Source organism: Oncorhynchus kisutch, unplaced genomic scaffold (genome assembly GCF_002021735.2).
Source record: "Oncorhynchus kisutch isolate 150728-3 unplaced genomic scaffold, Okis_V2 Okis06b-Okis10b_hom, whole genome shotgun sequence".
Lineage (NCBI taxonomy): Eukaryota > Metazoa > Chordata > Actinopteri > Salmoniformes > Salmonidae > Oncorhynchus > Oncorhynchus kisutch.
In genome coordinates this window covers 21657199-21676243 of record NW_022261983.1, presented here as the reverse complement: position 1 = coordinate 21676243, position 19045 = coordinate 21657199, and the positions used below count along the sequence as shown (strand labels likewise).

Sequence of the window (19045 nt, the reverse complement as noted above, 5' to 3'; positions counted from 1 at the left end):
GAGAGAGACAGAGAGAGATGAAAAGATCCACTGCCTCAGATCTATCCATCAGGTCAATACTCTCTGTCTGATATGTAGAAACCAGTATTAAGATTTGACACACAAACCGCGCGACTGCGTCAGGCAGTGTGACGCTGTGTTTGAGCACCGTACAAGGTAGAGGGGTAGCGGGCAGGAGTCGGGTTCGGGGCGGGGGTAGGGGAGGAGTTATCCGGCCAGTATAAAGCTTCCAGGGCTTGGGGTTGGAAAGGGAGTTCCCTGGTCCACACTGCTGTGAGTTCGCACGTTAAAAACAGAGGGTGAAAACCCCCCTAGCCTACGGGGACAGAAACACCGAAATAAACGGCACGGATTAACGGATGAGATTGACAGCCGAAACGCGCGGTTGGGAGAATTTGTATTGTACATTGACACATATTGACGCAGCGCTGTTATAAACAAACCCCGGTTGATTTTGCAGACAGAGACACGGAGGTATTATCTACCCCCCTCCCTTTGACTCGTTACTATTCCTGCAACATTACCTCAACTTTCCTGTCGGGTTTATTTGGGATATCCTACCTGAACCGTTTGGGATTTAAGAACCTCCTAATAGGCTAATGTCCTCCGCTGTGTTTCCGCTCCTGGGTTGGACTAACGTTTTGGATGATTTACTATTTCTGCTGCTGTGGTGAACACTTGTAACCTTCAAGGATCTCTCAAGAGTGATTTTGAAGGTGCACCGACCGGTAGTTACGATTGGTTTACGGTGGTTACTTTCCAAGACGGGCCTCGTCTCTCCTCTACACCGTCACGGCATCAGGTGGCCGGCCACGCAGAGAGAGAGAGAGTGGTCTAACGACAGCGTCGCTCTGCCTCGGAGGAAACGCCAGAATCGTCATTGTGTGTGTGTGTGGTGTGTGTGTGTGTTCGAGTGATAGAGAGAAAGGGAGAGTGAGAGGAAGGGAGAAAAGAGGGATTGAGTGTGTGCGTGCGAGGTGTTTGTTGCTTGGAAGACGCAGTGGAAAACGTTCCGTTTTCTTCTCTGTCTCCTCAAACACACACACGCAGTCTCGGAGAGCTCTTTCACCGACAACACACACACGGAGTGTGATTCTAAGCACGGGGCTCTTCCCGGTGTTAAACGGACGTCTGAAGGGAATCAATACCTCAGCCACGTTGACCTGCACGAGATCACGAGTTCTTCGCTCTGCGCGTGCTGTGAATGAATAATACAACAGCCAATCACTCACCCACCTCGCGCTGTGTCTAATCTCACCTGGTGTGTGTGTGTGAGAGGGCGAGTGTGTGTGTGTTCGCCAAAGGTTCATTAGAGGTGTTTCTTGGGTTTACCGTGTATACATCGCTTCACACGGAGGGGATTACCGCACTGCAGCCGCGGCCATGTGGGAGAACTTTGTGCCGCTCTAGCGCCAGTTGTCCGTCTACCAGCCTGCCGCCCTGCCGCACTCTCTTTCCGCCCGGCCGCTGTCATCCAGACTTGCGGGTTTCTTCTGACATGTGATTTTTATATACTACAATAAAACCGCAACAACGAAGAGAAGCAAATCACACAAAATAACAAACAACAGAAAGAGAGTTGGAATCCTCCTCGTGGGATTTTAACTCCTCCTGTGGATTTACAAACCCTTCGGTGACTCCTCGTCTCCTCTCCTTGTGGGCTACCAAACCAGTCCACTGCAGTGATAATGTCCCTACGGTCGAGCCTCCTTGCTCCGGCCTCAGCTCTGGGTCTGTGTCGCTGTCTGCTGGCTGTCCTGGTGGTCCTGGGGCTGTCCAGCCGGGCAGAGGGCCAGCCATGCCCGGCGCAGTGCTCCTGTTCCGGCTCTACTGTGGACTGTCACGGCCAGGGTCTCCGCAGCGTTCCCAGGAATATACCACGCAATGCAGAGAGACTGTGAGTATATGCCGTAGTCACTACATAGAGTTTATTGTCTACCCTCCCTGATGTCTATAATATAGAACAGTGGTGTCCAACCAGGGGTATTAGGACTGTAGTCACTATATAGGGTTTATTGTCTACCCTCCCTGAAGTCTATAATATAGACCAGTGGGGTCCAACCAGGGGTATTATAGGACTGTAGTCACTATATAGGGTTTATTGTCTACCCTCCCTGATGTCTATAATATAGACCAGTTGTTTCCAACCAGGGGTATTAGGACTGTAGTCACTATATAGGGTTTATTGTCTACCCTCCCTGAAGTCTATAATATAGATCAGTGGTGTCCAACCAGGGGTATTAGGACTGTAGTCACTATATAGGGTTTATTGTCTACCCTCCCTGAAGTCTATAATATAGACCAGTGGTGTCCAACCAGGGGTATTAGGACTGTAGTCACTATATAGGGTTTATTGTCTACCCTCCCTGAAGTCTATAATATAGACCAGTGGTGTCCAACCAGGGGTATTAGGACTGTCGTTTGTCTCGAACCGTATTGATAATTAAAGGCAGTGGAGCAGAAAATGGTTCCCATTGGTATCGGACAGATAATTCATTTGACCCGTTTTAAAGTCGGTGAGCGGTTCATGAAGTTACGGGTTTATGTTTTGACGTCTCGGGCTGTTGTAACGGGAAAACCCTCAGCCCGAAACACACACACACACATTAACACACACACACACACACACACACACATTAACACACACACACACACACACACATTAACACACACACACACACACACACACACATTAACACACACACACACATTAACACACACATTAACACACACACACACACACATTAACACACACACACACACATTAACACACACACACACACACACACACACACATTAACACACACACACATACATTAACACACACAAACACACACACACACATTAACACACACACACACTAACACACACACACACACACACACACACACACTAACACACACACATTAACACACACACACACACACACACATTAACACACACACACATTAACACACACACACAGACATTAACACACACATTAACACACACACACACACATTAACACACACACACACTAACACACATACATTAACACACACACTAACACACACACACACATTAACACACACACACACACACATTAACACACACACACATTAACACACACACACACACACATTAACACACACACACTAACACACATACATTAACACACACACTAACACACACACACTAACACACACACACATTAACACACACACACACACTAACACACACACATTAACACACACACACTAACACACATACATTAACACACACACTAACACACACACACTAACACACACACATTAACACACACACACACACTCACACACACACATTAACACACACACACATTAACACACACACACACATTAACACACACACACACTAACACACATGCATTAACACACACACTAACACACACACACTAACACACACACACAGCTCAAACTAATAAAAAACGGATTTAGTGAATGTACTTTTAAGCTAATAACGCCTGTAGGAGAGTTTATTTATTCTACCCGCTGTGGAGATTGATGTGGTTTGGTTAAACTAAAACATTTTCATTTACAACAGATTCAACTAACGATCTCCTAATGTCGCCTCCTACAATTAAACTCTAACACCTCGCTCTATCCTGCTCATCGTTATCTCATCATTCCTTTATCCTGCTCATCGTTATCTCATCATTCCTTTATCCTGCTCATCGTTATCTCATCATTCCTTTATCCTGCTCATCATTATCTCATCATTCCTTTATCCTGCTCATCGTTATCTCATCATTCCTTTATCCTGCTCATCGTTTCGTTGGTTTGAATTATCTCATCATTCCTTTATCCTGCTCGTCGTTTCGTTGGTTTGAATTATCTCATCATTCCTTTATCCTGCTCATCGTTTCGTTGGTTTGAATTATCTCATCATTCCTTTATGTTTCGTTGGTTTGAATTATCTCATCATTCCTTTATGTTTCGTAGGCTGACGTCTCTGATCTGTAATGGAAAGACGAACATGTCCACATGTATCCTGAGATTCTCCCCCATCGTTTGTTTTAAATTCAGTCATTTAATTGTGGCCTAAATAACGTCAATAACCAGGGTAATACTGGCACCGTGACGTGTAGGTTGTGTGTTATTCAAATCTGTTTTTTAGAACATGTTCTAAATATAAATGATTGTTTCGGGTTTTTTTTTGTGTCCATATTGTAACTCATCGTGTCGTCTTGTTGCGTCTTGTTTCTCCAGGGATCTGAACGCTAATAATCTGACTAAAATCACCAAGGCCGACTTCGCTGGACTGAGGAATCTGCGTGTGCTGTAAGTAGTCGGCTATAGTTATTACAACGGGAACCTTTAGTTATTACCACGGGAACCTTTAGTTATTACCACGGGAACCTTTACTTATTACCACGGGAACCTTTAGTTATTACCACGGGAACCTTTAGTTATTACCACGGGAACCTTTAGTTATTACAACGGGAACCTTTAGTTATTACCACGGGAACCTTTAGTTATTACAACGGGAACCTTTAGTTATTACAACGGGAACCTTTAATTATTACCACAGGAACCTTTAGTTATTACAACGGGAACCTTTAGTTATTACAACGGGAACCTTTAGTTATTACAACGGGAACCTTTAGTTATTACCACGGGAACCTTTAGTTATTACAACGGGAACCTTTAATTATTACCACAGGAACCTTTAGTTATTACCACAGGAACCTTTAGTTATTACAACGGGAACCTTTAGTTATTACAACGGGAACCTTTAGTTATTACAACGGGAACCTTTAGTTATTACCACGGGAACCTTTAGTTATTACAACGGGACCTTTAGTTATTACAACGGGACCTTTAGTTATTACCACGGGAACCTTTAGTTATTACCACGGGAACCTTTAGTTATTACCACGGGAACCTTTAGTTATTACCACGGGAACCTTTAGTTATTACAACGGGAACCTTTAGTTATTACAACGGGAACCTTTAGTTATTACCACGGGAACCTTTAGTTATTACAACGGGACCTTTAGTTATTACAACGGGACCTTTAGTTATTACCACGGGAACCTTTAGTTATTACCACGGGAACCTTTAATTATTACAACGGGAACCTTTAGTTATTACCACGGGAACCTTTAGTTATTACCACGGGAACCTTTAGTTATTACCACGGGAACCTTTAGTTATTACCACGGGAACCTTTAGTTATTACACCGGGAACCTTTAGTTATTACAACGGGAACCTTTACAACATGAAACGTCCAATTTGACAACAGATAATTCATCTGAAAACACTGTAATGATTAAATGTTGTTTTGTCGAAAGCCAGCGTTATTAAATTCAAATATAAGGTTCTATCGCCGAGTCATCACAACGAAGAGATCGAATACATTTTTGGTTGTAGTACTGGGGTCCAAGAAACTAAAACGGACCTAGATATTTATAGGCAAAGCATTTGTAGACTAAACGGGCCTTTATACAAGGCGTTTTCAGTAGCCTATAAACAGGTTATAAACAAGGCTGTAAACGGGCCTTTATACAAGGCGTTTTCAGTAGCCTATAAACAGGTTATAAACAAGGCTGTAAACGGGCCTTTATACAAGGCGTTTTCAGTAGCCTATAAACAGGTTATAAACAAGGCTGTAAACGGGCCTTTATACAAGGCGTTTTCAGTAGCCTATAAACAGGTTATAAACAAGGCTGTAAACGGGCCATTATACAAGGCGTTTTCAGTAGCCTATAAACAGGTTATAAACAAGGCTGTAAACGGGCCTTTATACAAGGCATTTTCAGTAGCCTATAAACAGGTTATAAACAAGGCTGTAAACGGGCCTTTATACAAGGCGTTTTCAGTAGCCTATAAACAGGTTATAAACAAGGCTGTAAACGGGCCATTATACAAGGCGTTTTCAGTAGCCTATAAACAGGTTATAAACAAGGCTGTAAACGGGCCTTTATACAAGGCGTTTTCAGTAGCCTATAAACGGGTTATAAACAAGGCTGTAAACGGGCCTTTATACAAGGCGTTTTCAGTAGCCTATAAACGGGTTATAAACACACGCTGTTAACTACTGAGTTGTTGCTATATAACGTTATAGCCTATCATCAAGTTATCACAGTCTCAGTGACAAATTAGACGTTTTTCCACATTTCTAAATTGCTCCAAACCTCAAATTTCGAAGTTTATAATAATGAATGAATGAATGCCTGTCAATGAGATTGAACTCATGACCCTCAGAGCAGGAGCAGATTAAGCCATCTGCCACCCCCCCCCCCCCCCCCCCACACCACCCAGTCCACAACCCCCGACCCAGTCCACAACCCCCCCCCAGTCCACCACCCCCCCAGTCCTGGAGTCAGATAGAGACCTGGAGTCAGATAGAGACCTGGAGTCAGATAGAGACCTGGAGTCAGATAGAGACCTGGAGTCAGATAGAGACCTGGAGTCAGATGCAGACCTGGAGTCAGATGCAGACCTGGAGTCAGATGCAGACCTGGAGTCAGATGCAGACCTGGAGTCAGATGCAGACCTGGAGTCAGATAGAGACCTGGAGTCAGATGCAGACCTGGAGTCAGATGCAGACCTGGAGTCAGATGCAGACCTGGAGTCAGACGCAGACCTGGAGTCAAACCTGGAGTCAGACCTGGAGTCAGATACAGAACGGGTGTCAGACACAGACCTGGAGTCAGACACAGACCTGGAGTCAGATACAGACCTGGAGTCAGATGCAGACCTGGAGTCAGACGCAGACTTGGAGTCAGACCTGGAGTCAGACCCAGACCTGGAGTCAGACACAGACCTGGAGTCAGACCTGGAGTCAGACACAGACCTGGAGTCAGACACAGACCTGGAGTCAGACCCAGACCTGGAGTCAGACCTGGAGTCAGACCCAGACCTGGAGTCAGACCTGGAGTCAGACACAGACCTGGAGTCAGACACAGACCTGGAGTCAAGACACAGACCTGGAGTCAGACCTGGAGTCAGATGCAGACCTGGAGTCAGACGCAGACCTGGAGTCAGACCTGGAGTCAGACCTGGAGTCAGATACAGAACGGGTGTCAGACACAGACCTGGAGTCAGACACAGACCTGGAGTCAGATACAGACCTGGAGTCAGATGCAGACCTGGAGTCAGACCTGGAGTCAGACCCAGACCTGGAGTCAGACGCAGACCTGGAGTCAGACGCAGACCTGGAGTCAGACCTGGAGTCAGACCTGGAGTCAGACACAGACCTGGAGTCAGACACAGACCTGGAGTCAGACCTGGAGTCAGACCCAGACCTGGAGTCAGACCTGGAGTCAGACCCAGACCTGGAGTCAGACCTGGAGTCAGACACAGACCTGGAGTCAGACACAGACCTGGAGTCAGACACAGACCTGGAGTCAAGACACAGACCTAGAGTCAGACCTGGAGTCAGACACAGACCTGGAGTCATTATGAGGAAGGGAAAGTATGTGGATATATTGAAGCATCATCTCAAGACATCAGTCAGGAAGTTAAAGCTTGGTCACAAATGGGTCTTCCAAATGGACAACGACCCCAAGCATAATTCCAAAGTTGTGGCAAAATGCCTTAAGATCAACAAAGTCAAGGTATTGGAGTGGCCATCACAAAGCCCTGACCTCAATCCTATATAACATTTGTGGGCAGAACTGAAAAGTGTGTGTGTGAGCAAGGAGGCCTACAAACCTGACTTAGTTACTCCAGCTCTGTCAGGAGGAATGGGCCAAAGTTCACCCAACTTATTGTGGGAAGCTTGTGGAAGGCTACTCGAAACGTTTGACCCAAGTTAAACAATTTAAAGGCAATGCTACCAAATACTAATTGAGTGCATGTAAACTTCTGACCCCCTAGGAATGTGATGAAAGAAATAAAAGCTGAAATAAATCACTCTCTACTATTATTCTGACATTTCACATTCTTAAAATAAAGTGGTGATCCTAACTGACCTAAGACAGGGAATGTTTTACTGGGATTAAATGTCAGGAATTGTGAAAAATGTAGTTTAAATGTATTTGGCGAAGGTGAACTTCCAACTTCAAATGTCTGTCTGTCTGTCTGTCTGTCTGTCTGTCATGTAGCCTAATGAAGGCTGCTGTCTGTCCCTCTCCATGGTCTGTCCCTCTCTCTCTCTCTCCATGGTCTGTCCCTCTCTCTCTCTCTCCATGGTCTGTCCCTCTCTCTCTGTCTCTGTCTCTGTGTGTGACCGTGTCTCCATGGCCTGGCAGGCAGGCAGCAGCTGTTATAGTAGTGAATCTGTATCTGTGTCTGTTGCTGCCTCTCCTCAGTGTTAATCTACATGGGAAGTGTCAGACGGGGGGAGTTATTTTAACCAGCCGGCCCCAGGGACATGTGTTACCCTCATTAAAACCACACAGGAAGTGATCGAGAGCGAAAGACGGAACGAGAGAGCACTCGGTACATATAAACTGCAGAGCGAGGAATGCAGTTCAGAGAAGGAGAGAAGGAAAGAGAGAGGGAGAGAAGGAAAGAGAGAGGGAGAGAGACAGAGAGAAGGAAAGAGAGAGGGAGAGAAGGAAAGAGAGAGGGAGAGGGAGAGAGAGAGAGAGAGAGAGAGAGAGAGGGAGAGGGAGAGGGAGAGAGAGAGGGAGAGAGACAGAGAGAGGGAGAGAGGGAGAGAAGGAAGAGAGAGGGAGAGAGAGAGAGGGAGAGAGAGAGGGAGAGGGAGAGAGAGAGGCAGAGAGGGAGAGAGGGAGAGAAGGAAAGAGAGAGGGAGAGGGAGAGAGAGAGGGAGAGAGACAGAGAGAGGGAGAGAGGGAGAGAGGGAGAGAAGGAAAGAGAGAGGGAGAGAGAGAGAGAGAGAGAGAGAGGGAGAGAAGGAAAGAGAGAGGGAGAGGAGAGAGAGAGGGAGAGAGACAGAGAGAGGGAGAGAGGGAGAGAAGGAAAGAGAGAGGGAGAGGGAGAGAGAGAGAGAGAGGAGAGAGAGAGAGAGCGGGAGAGAGAGAGGGAGAGAGAGAGAGAGAGAGAGAGAGAGAGAGGGAGAGAAGGAAAGAGAGAGGGAGAGAGAGGGAGAGAGACAGAGAGAAGGAAAGAGAGAAGGAAAGAGAGAGGGAGAGAGAGAGGGAGAGAGGGAGAGAGAGAGGGAGAGAGAGGGAGAGAGAGAGAGAGGGAGAGAGAGAGGAGGAGAGAGAGAGGGAGAGAGAGAGGGAGAGATAGAGGGAGAGAGAGAGGGAGAGAGACAGAGAGAAGGAAAGAGAGAGGGAGAGAGAGAGGGAAAGAGAGAGAGAGAGAGAGAGGGGAGAGAGAGAGAGAGAGAGGGAGAGAGAGGGAGAGAAGGAAAGAGAGAGGGAGAGAGAGGGAGAGAAGGAAAGAGAGAGGGAGAGAGAGAGAGGGAGAGAGGGAGAGAGAGAGAGGTAGAGAGAGAGGGAGAGGGAGAGAGAGGGAGAGGGAGAGAGACAGAGAGAGAGTCTTGTAGAAACAGGTTTCCTACCTTGTATGTTTTCAGGTTTAGGATTTCTCCTTTTGCTGTTTGGCGTGGGGGGGAGGGATATCTGTGTGTGTGTGTGTCTGTGTGTGTGTGTGTGTGTGTGTGTGGTGTTGGGTGTTGCTCGTCTGTTTATTAAAGGGAATGGCAGTGTGGGGTAGGAATTTCTCACATACCTCTAAGAGATTATGCCCTTAAAGTGTGTGTGTGTGTGTGACTTGTCCTATCAACACACCGAAGTAGGCTCTTGTCAATGCTATCCAATTTCAATTTCAGAAGCTTTACTGTCATGGGAAACATATGTTACCAATTCCATTCAATTCCATTCAATTCATTTCCATTCAATTCCATTCAATTCCATTCAATTCCATTCAATTCATTTCAATTCCATTCAATTCATTTCCATTCAATTTAATTCAACTCTATTCAATTCAATTTAAGGGCCTTTATTGTCACATGGGAAACGTATGTTTATGTTGCCAAATAGATCATAAACACAAGTATTATATTATATATATATATATATATACAGTGCTTTGCGAAAGTATTCGGCCCCCTTGAACTTTGCGACCTTTTGCCACATTTCAGGCTTCAAACATAAAGATATAAAACTGTATTTTTTGGTGAAGAATCAACAACAAGTGGGACACAATCATGAAGTGGAACGACATTTATTGGATATTTCAAACTTTTTTAACAAATCAAAAACTGAAAATTGGGTGTGCAAAATTATTCAGCCCCCTTAAGTTAATACTTTGTAGCGCCACCTTTTGCTGCGATTACAGCTGTAAGTCGCTTGGGGTATGTCTCTATCAGTTTTGCACATCGAGAGACTGGAATTTTTTCCCATTCCTCCTTGCAAAACAGCTCGAGCTCAGTGAGGTTGGATGGAGAGCATTTGTGAACAGCAGTTTTCAGTTCTTTCCACAGATTCTCGATTGGATTCAGGTCTGGACTTTGACTTGGCCATTCTAACACCAGGATATGTTTATTTTTGAACCATTCCATTGTAGATTTTGCTTTATGTTTTGGATCATTGTCTTGTTGGAAGACAAATCTCCGTCCCAGTCTCAGGTCTTTTGCAGACTCCATCAGGTTTTCTTCCAGAATGGTCCTATAATGGTCCTGCATCCATCTTCCCATCAATTTTAACCATCTTCCCTGTCCCTGCTGACGAAAAGCAGGCCCAAACCATGATGCTGCCACCACCATGTTTGACAGTGGGGATGGTGTCCTCAGGGTGATGAGCTGTGTTGCTTTTACGCCAAACATAACGTTTTGCATTGTTGCCAAAAAGTTCAATTTTGGTTTCATCTGACCAGAGCACCTTCTTCCACATGTTTGGTGTGTCTCCCAGGTGGCTTGTGGCAAACTTTAAACGACACTTTTTATGGATATCTTTAAGAAATGGCTTTCTTCTTGCCACTCTTCCATAAAGGCCAGATTTGTGCAATATACGACTGATTGTTGTCCTATGGACAGAGTCTCCCACCTCAGCTGTAGATCTCTGCAGTTCATCCAGAGTGATCATGGGCCTCTTGGCTGCATCTCTGATCAGTCTTCTCCTTGTATGAGCTGAAAGTTTAGAGGGACGGCCAGGTCTTGGTAGATTTGCAGTGGTCTGATACTCCTTCCATTTCAATATTATCGCTTGCACAGTGCTCCTTGGGATGTTTAAAGCTTGGGAAATCTTTTTGTATCCAAATTCGGCTTTAAACTTCTTCACAACAGTATCTCGGACCTGCCTGGTGTGTTCCTTGTTCTTCATGATGCTCTCTTTACTTTTAACGGACCTCTGAGACTATCACAGTGCCGGTGCATTTATACGGAGACTTGATTACACACAGGTGGATTGTATTTATCATCATTAGTCATTTAGGTCAACATTGGATCATTCAGAGATCCTCACTGAACTTCTGGAGAGAGTTTGCTGCACTGAAAGTAAAGGGGTTGAATAATTTTGCACGCCCAATTTTTCAGTTTTTGATTTGTTAAAAAAGTTTGAAATATCCAATAAATGTCGTTCCACTTCATGATTGTGTCCCACTTGTTGTTGATTCTTCACAAAAAAATACAGTTTTATATCTTTATGTTTGTAGCCTGAAATGTGGCAAAAGGTCGCAAAGTTCAAGGGGGCCGAATACTTTCGCAAAGCACTGTATATATATATATATATATATATATATATATATATATATATATAAGGTAGTGAAATAGATCATAAACACAAGTATAATATATAATATAAGGTAGTGAAATAGATCATAAACACAAGTGAAACAAACAATTAAAACTAACATTACACTCACAGAAAGTTCCAAAATAAATAAAGACATAACTAGCTAGCCATTTGACAACGGTTACACAATGCTGTTTGTTCTTCACTGGTTGCCCTTTTCTCGTAGCAACAGGTCACAAATCTTGCTGCTGTGATGTCACACTGTGGTATTTCACCCAGTAGATATGGGAGGTTATCAAAATTGGATTTGTTTTCTAATTCTTTGTGGGTCTGTGTAATCTGAGGGAAATATGTCTCTCTAATATGGTCATACATTGGGCAGGAGGTTAGGAAGTGCAGCTCAGTTTCCACCTCATTTTGTGGGCAGTGAGCACATAGCCTGTCTTCTCTTGAGAGCCATGTCTGCCTACGGCGGCCTTTCTCAATAGCAAGGCTATGCTCACTGAGTCTGTACATAGTCAAGGCTTTCCTTAATTTTGAGTCAGTCACAGTGGTCAGGTATTCTGCCGCTGTGTACTCTCTGTTTAGGGCCAAATAGCATTCTAGTTTGCTCTGTTTTTTTGTTAATTCTTTCCAATGTGTCAAGTAATTATCTTTTTGTTTTCTCATGATTAGATTGGGTATAATTGTGTTGCTCTCTCTCCTCCTCTTCCCTCCCACATATCTCCCATCTCTCCCCCCTCCTCTCCCCATCTCTCCCTCCTCCTCTCCTCGTCTCCCCCCCTCTCCCCCCTCCTCTCCTGTCTCTCTCCCCCCTCCTCTCCTGTCTCTCTCCCCCCACAGTCAGTTGATGGAGAATAAGATCAGTCTGATAGAGAGAGGAGCCTTCCAGGACCTGAAGGAGCTCGAGAGACTGTGAGTCAAAACACGGTCGCCATTTTACCCTCCGTACACCTTCTGTACAGACCACACCACACCCCACCACACCACACCACACCACCAAAACACAACACCACCACCACACACACCACACCCCACCACACCCCACCACACCACACCACACCCCACCACACCACCAAAACACAACACCACCACTACACACACCACACCCCACCACACCACACCACACCACCAAAACACATGACCACCACCACACACACCACACCCCACCACACCAACAAAACACAACACCACCACCACACCACACCCCCACCACACCCCACCACACCACCAAAACACAACACCACCACCACACCACACCCCATCACACCATCACACCCCATCACACCACACCATCACACCCCATCACACCATCACACCCCATCACACCACACCACCACAACACACCACACAACACCAACACACCACACCAACACACACTCCCCACACCTCATCACACACACTCCCCACACCCCACCACACACCACGACACACACACCACACCCCACCACACACCACGACACACACAACACACCACACCACACACATAGAGAACAGTGTTATATGGACAGACAGTGGACAGTGTTACATGGACAGACAGTGGACAGTGTTACATGGACAGACAGTGGACAGTGTTACATGGACAGACAGTGGACAGTGTTACATGGACAGACAGTGGACAGTGTTATATGGACAGACAGTGGACAGTGTTACATGGACAGACAGTGGACAGTGTTATGTGGACAGACAGTGGACAGTGTTATGTGGACAGACAGTGGACAGACAGTGGACAGTGTTATGTGGACAGACAGTGGACAGTGTTACGTGGACAGACAGTGGACAGTGTTATGTGGACAGACAGTGGACAGTGTTACGTGGACAGACAGTGGACAGTGTTATGTGGACAGACAGTGGACAGTGTTACATGGACAGACAGTGGACAGTGTTACATGGACAGACAGTGGACAGTGTTATATGGACAGACAGTGGACAGACAGTGGACAGACAGTGGACAGTGTTAAATGGACAGACAGTGGACAGACAGTGGACAGTGTTAAATGGACAGACAGTGGACAGACAGTGGACAGTGTTATATGGACAGACAGTGGACAGACAGTGGACAGTGTTACATGGACAGACAGTGGACAGACAGTGGACAGACAGTGGACAGTGTTAAATGGACAGACAGTGGACAGACAGTGGACAGTGTTATATGGACAGACAGTGGACAGACAGTGGACAGACAGTGGACAGACAGTGACAGTATTAGAGGCTGAATGGGGGGGTATTTGGCGTCAGGCCCTCTGGGTAGTTATGGCGTAATTAAGCCTGGTGTGTGTGTGTGTGTGTGTCTCAGGGGAAAGGGGACTGGAGACATGTCCATTGTGCTCACTGTCAACTCTGTTTGATGTGTGTGTGTGTGTGTGTGACAGCCAGAACTGAGGAAACCAGATCCAGACTCTTAAAGAATGTCCATCACACCCTCAACCACACTCAGACAGACAGGTTAGACAGACAGACTGTCTCTCTCTGACCTGTAACTAACAATCTGTCAGGACATCAGTGTTCCATCAGTGTAACTAACACTCTGTCAGGACATCAGTGTTCCATCAGTGTAACTAACACTCTGTCAGGACATCAGTGTTCCATCAGTGTTCCATCAGTGTAACTAACACTCTGTCAGGACATCAGTGTTCCATCAGTGTAACTAACAATCTGTCAGGACATCAGTGTTCCATCAGTGTTCCATCAGTGTAACTAACACTCTGTCAGGACATCAGTGTTCCATCAGTGTTCCATCAGTGTTCCATCAGTGTAACTAACACTCTGTCAGGACATCAGTGTTCCATCAGTGTAACTAACACTCTGTCAGGACATCAGTGTTCCATCAGTGTAACTAACACTCTGTCAGGACATCAGTGTTCCATCAGTGTTCCATCAGTGTAACTAACACTCTGTCAGGACATCAGTGTTCCATCAGTGTAACTAACACTCTGTCAGGACATCAGTGTTCCATCAGTGTTCCATCAGTGTAACTAACACTCTGTCAGGACATCAGTGTTCCATCAATGTAACTAACACTCTGTCAGGACATCAGTGTTCCATCAGTGTAACTAACACTCTGTCAGGACATCAGTGTTCCATCAGTGTAACTAACACTCTGTCAGGACATCAGCGTTCCATCAGTGTAACTAACACTCTGTCAGGACATCAGTGTTCCATCAGTGTTCCATCAGTGTTCCATCAGTGTAACTAACACTCTGTCAGGACATCAGTGTTCCATCAGTGTTCCATCAGTGTAACTAACACTCTGTCAGGACATCAGTGTTCCATCAGCGTTCCATCAGTGTAACTAACACTCTGTCAGGACATCAGTGTTACATCAGTGTTCCATCAGTGTAACTAACACTCTGTCAGGACATCAGGGTTCCATCAGCGTTCCATCAGTGTAACTAACACTCTGTCAGGACATCAGTGTTCCATCAGTGTAACTAACACTCTGTCAGGACATCAGTGTTCCATCAGTGTAACTAACACTCTGTCAGGACATCAGTGTTCCATCAGTGTAACTAACACTCTGTCAGGACATCAGTGTTCCATCAGTGTTCCATCAGTGTAACTAACACTCTGTCAGGACATCAGTGTTCCATCAATGTAACTAACACTCTGTCAGGACATCAGTGTTCCATCAGTGTAACTAACACTCTGTCAGGACATCAGTGTTCCATCAGTGTAACTAACACTCTGTCAGGACATCAGCGTTCCATCAGTGTTCCATCAGTGTAACTAACACTCTGTCAGGACATCAGTGTTCCATCAGTGTTCCATCAGTGTTCCATCAGTGTAACTAACACTCTGTCAGGACATCAGTGTTCCATCAGTGTTCCATCAGTGTAACTAACACTCTGTCAGGACATCAGTGTTCCATCAGCGTTCCATCAGTGTAACTAACACTCTGTCAGGACATCAGTGTTCCATCAGTGTAACTAACACTGTGTCAGGACATCAGTGTTCCATCAGTGTAACTAACACTCTGTCAGGACATCAGTGTTCCATCAGTGTAACTAACACTCTGTCAGGACATCAGTGTTCCATCAGTGTTCCATCAGTGTAACTAACACTCTGTCAGGACATCTGTGTTCCATCAGTGTAACTAACAATCTGTCAGGACATCAGTGTTCCATCAGTGTAACTAACACTCTGTCAGGACATCAGTGTTCCATCAGTGTAACTAACACTCTGTCAGGACATCAGTGTTCCATCAGTGTTCCATCAGTGTAACTAACACTCTGTCAGGACATCAGTGTTCCATCAGTGTAACTAACACTCTGTCAGGACATCAGTGTTCCATCAGTGTAACTAACACTCTGTCAGGACATCAGCATTCCATCAGTGTAACTAACACTCTGTCAGGACATCAGTGTTCCATCAGTGTTCCATCAGTGTTCCATCAGTGTAACTAACACTCTGTCAGGACATCAGTGTTCCATCAGTGTAACTAACACTCTGTCAGGACATCAGTGTTCCATCAGTGTTCCATCAGTGTAACTAACACTCTGTCAGGACATCAGTGTTCCATCAGTGTAACTAACACTCTGTCAGGACATCAGTGTTCCATCAGTGTAACTAACACTCTGTCAGGACATCAGCATTCCATCAGTGTAACTAACACTCTGTCAGGACATCAGTGTTCCATCAGTGTTCCATCAGTGTTCCATCAGTGTAACTAACACTCTGTCAGGACATCAGTGTTCCATCAGTGTAACTAACACTCTGTCAGGACATCAGTGTTCCATCAGTGTAACTAACACTCTGTCAGGACATCAGTGTTCCATCAGTGTTCCATCAGTGTAACTAACACTCTGTCAGGACATCAGTGTGCCATCAGTGTTCCATCAGCGGTAGCTTCCTGACCACAACAAGTCGTTGTGTAGCAGAGGGAGATGTGATGTGGAGTTGTTTCCAACTGTAGATTGTGGTGCTTGCTTGGCATGTTCACTCCCACAATGCAAGAGTCAGCCCTGAAAGACCCCCACTGCGGGGGCACAATGACCTGTCTCTGGCCTGGGGGGGGCCGTGGGGGCTCTATCAAAGGAACACAACCTCCAGGGATAAGGGGCCCTGCTGGGCCGCGATGCCCATAGGAGAGGACTCTAAGCGGGCCTGACGGATCCACACTGACTGCCCCCCGTGGAGGGGAGAAACAGTCCTCTCTCTGCCTCGAGACGGGTCGTCCAGGCGGGGCAGGGCTGGGTCAGGAGTCCTGCAGGGTGGAGGGGAGAGGCATGGCCATACATCCACACAGAGACATGGTCACTCACACACACTACTGACCTGTCACTTTCTGTCTGTATCTCTGTCTCTCTCTCTCTGTCTCTCTCTCTGTCTCTCTCTCTCTCTCTGTCTCTCTCTCTCCTCTCTCTCTCTCTCTCTCTGTCTGTCTCTCTGTCTCTCTGTCTCAATTCAATTCAATTCAAGGGCTTTATTGGCATGGGAAACATGTGTTAACATTGCCAAAGCAAGTGAGGTAGACAACATACAAAGTGAATAGATAAAGTGAAATAAACAATAAAAATGAACAGTAAACATTACACATACAGAAGTTTCAAAACAGTAAAGACATTACAAATGTCATATTATATATATATACAGTGTTCTAACAATGTACAAATGGTAAAGGACACAAGATAAAATAAATAAGCATAAATATGGGTTGTATTTACAATGGTGTTTGTTCTTCACTGGTTGCCCTTTTCTTGTGGCAACAGGTCACAAATCTTGCTGCTGTGATGGCACACTGTGGTATTTCACCCAGTAGATATGGGAGTTTATCAAAATTGGATTTGTTTTCGAATTCTTTGTGGATCTGTGTAATCTGAGGGAAATATGTGTCTCTAATATGGTCATATGTTGGACAGGAGGTTAGGAAGTGCAGCTCAGTTTCCACCTCATTTTGTGGGCAGTGAGCACATAGCCTGTCTTCTCTTGAGAGCCATGTCTGCCTATGGCGGCCTTTCTCAATAGCAAGGCTATGCTCACTGAGTCTGTACATAGTCAAAGCTTTCCTTAATTTTGGGTCAGTCACAGTGGTCAGGTATTCTGCCGCTGTGTACTCTCTGTGTAGGGCCAAATAGCATTCTAGTTTGCTCTGTTTTTTTGTTAATTCTTTCCAATGTGTCAAGTAATTATCTTTTTGTTTTCTCATGATTTGGTTGGGTCTAATTCTGCTGCTGTCCTGGGGCTCTGTGGTTTGTGTTTGTGAACAGAGCCCCAGGACCAGCTTGCTTAGGGGACTCTTCTCCAGGTTCATCTCTCTGTAGGTGATGGCTTTGTTATGGAAGGTTTGGGAATCGCTTCCTTTTAGGTGGTTGTAGAATTTAACGGCTCTTTTCTGGATTTTGATAATTAGTGGGTATCGGCCTATCGTCTCTGTCTCTCTCTGTTCTATTTTAAGGGGATGATGTTATCGTCTCCTCTCCTGACCCACCAGGCAGGCAGCTCTTGAGGGAGGTCTAGCCCACTCAGGGTGCTCCGTGCTGGGCAGGGCAGGACAGGGCAGGGCAGGGGGAGTGGAGCACTCTGCGGGGGCAAGCTACTGCTAATGCTGCCTCTGAATTATTTACTGGGATGTTTCTGCCCCTTGTTTTATATTTTAACCAGCTGACGTAACCAGCCTACCTACTGCAGGGAGGGAGGGAGGGAGGGAGGGAGAGGGAGGGAGAGAGAGAGAGAGAGAGAGAGAGAGAGAGAGAGAGAGAGAGAGAGTGTAGTATTTAAGAGGAGGAGGTAGAGAAAGGATGATGGAGTATTTAAGAGGAGGATACACCGTGCACCTGGCAACCTTGGTTAGCGCTCACTGCGCCCGGCCCGCCACAGGAGTCGCTGGGCGCGAAACCAGAGTCTCTGATGGCACAGCGGGCACCCTTAACCACTGCGCCACCCGGGAGGCCACATTCTCGCTTTTCTTTCTATCTTTACATCCTCGTTCCATCTCTCTGTTTCTCTCCTGCCTGTTGAAGCCTCATCTGTTTGTGTTAAAGGGTTAAACTGTTAGGTTGTCATTTACACAACACACTGTTGACACGGCTTCCCTCTTCACACACACACACACACACACACACACACACACACACACACACACACACACACACACACACACACACACACACACACACACACACACACACACACACACACACACACACACTCAGTGCCTTGAGGTTAAGTTATTACCCTCAGCCGGGAGCCCTTGTGTGTGTCTGTGTGTGTGTGTGTGTGTGGGCTGGTTTTTAAGAGGTGTTTACTCTGCAGGGTGCTTTTCACACATTGGGTAGCCCTGGGTCTAGTCCTGCCAGACTGTCTGTTTGTTCTTCCCACATCCTCCCCTCTCTCCTCTCCTCTCCTCTCCTCTCCTCTCCTCTCCTCTCCTCTCCTCTCCTCTCCTCTCCTCTCCTCTCCTCTCCTCTCCTCTCCTCTCCTCTCCTCTCCTCTCC

At 45.9% G+C, this 19045-nt stretch overlaps 1 protein-coding gene across 1 annotated transcript in view; it reads left to right on the top strand.

Moving 5' to 3' along the window:
• The first annotated feature begins 1665 nt into the window (after positions 1 to 1665).
• The window catches only part of LOC116360003 (slit homolog 2 protein-like), an 18004-nt gene continuing 624 nt past the window's right edge, over positions 1666 to 19045 (top strand). The window contains exons 1-3 of the mRNA XM_031814392.1: positions 1666 to 1897; positions 4227 to 4298; positions 12456 to 12527. Coding sequence (XP_031670252.1) covers positions 1689 to 1897; positions 4227 to 4298; positions 12456 to 12527 — 353 coding nt within the window. The 5' untranslated portion in view covers positions 1666 to 1688. The remainder of the gene's footprint in view (positions 1898 to 4226; positions 4299 to 12455; positions 12528 to 19045) is intronic.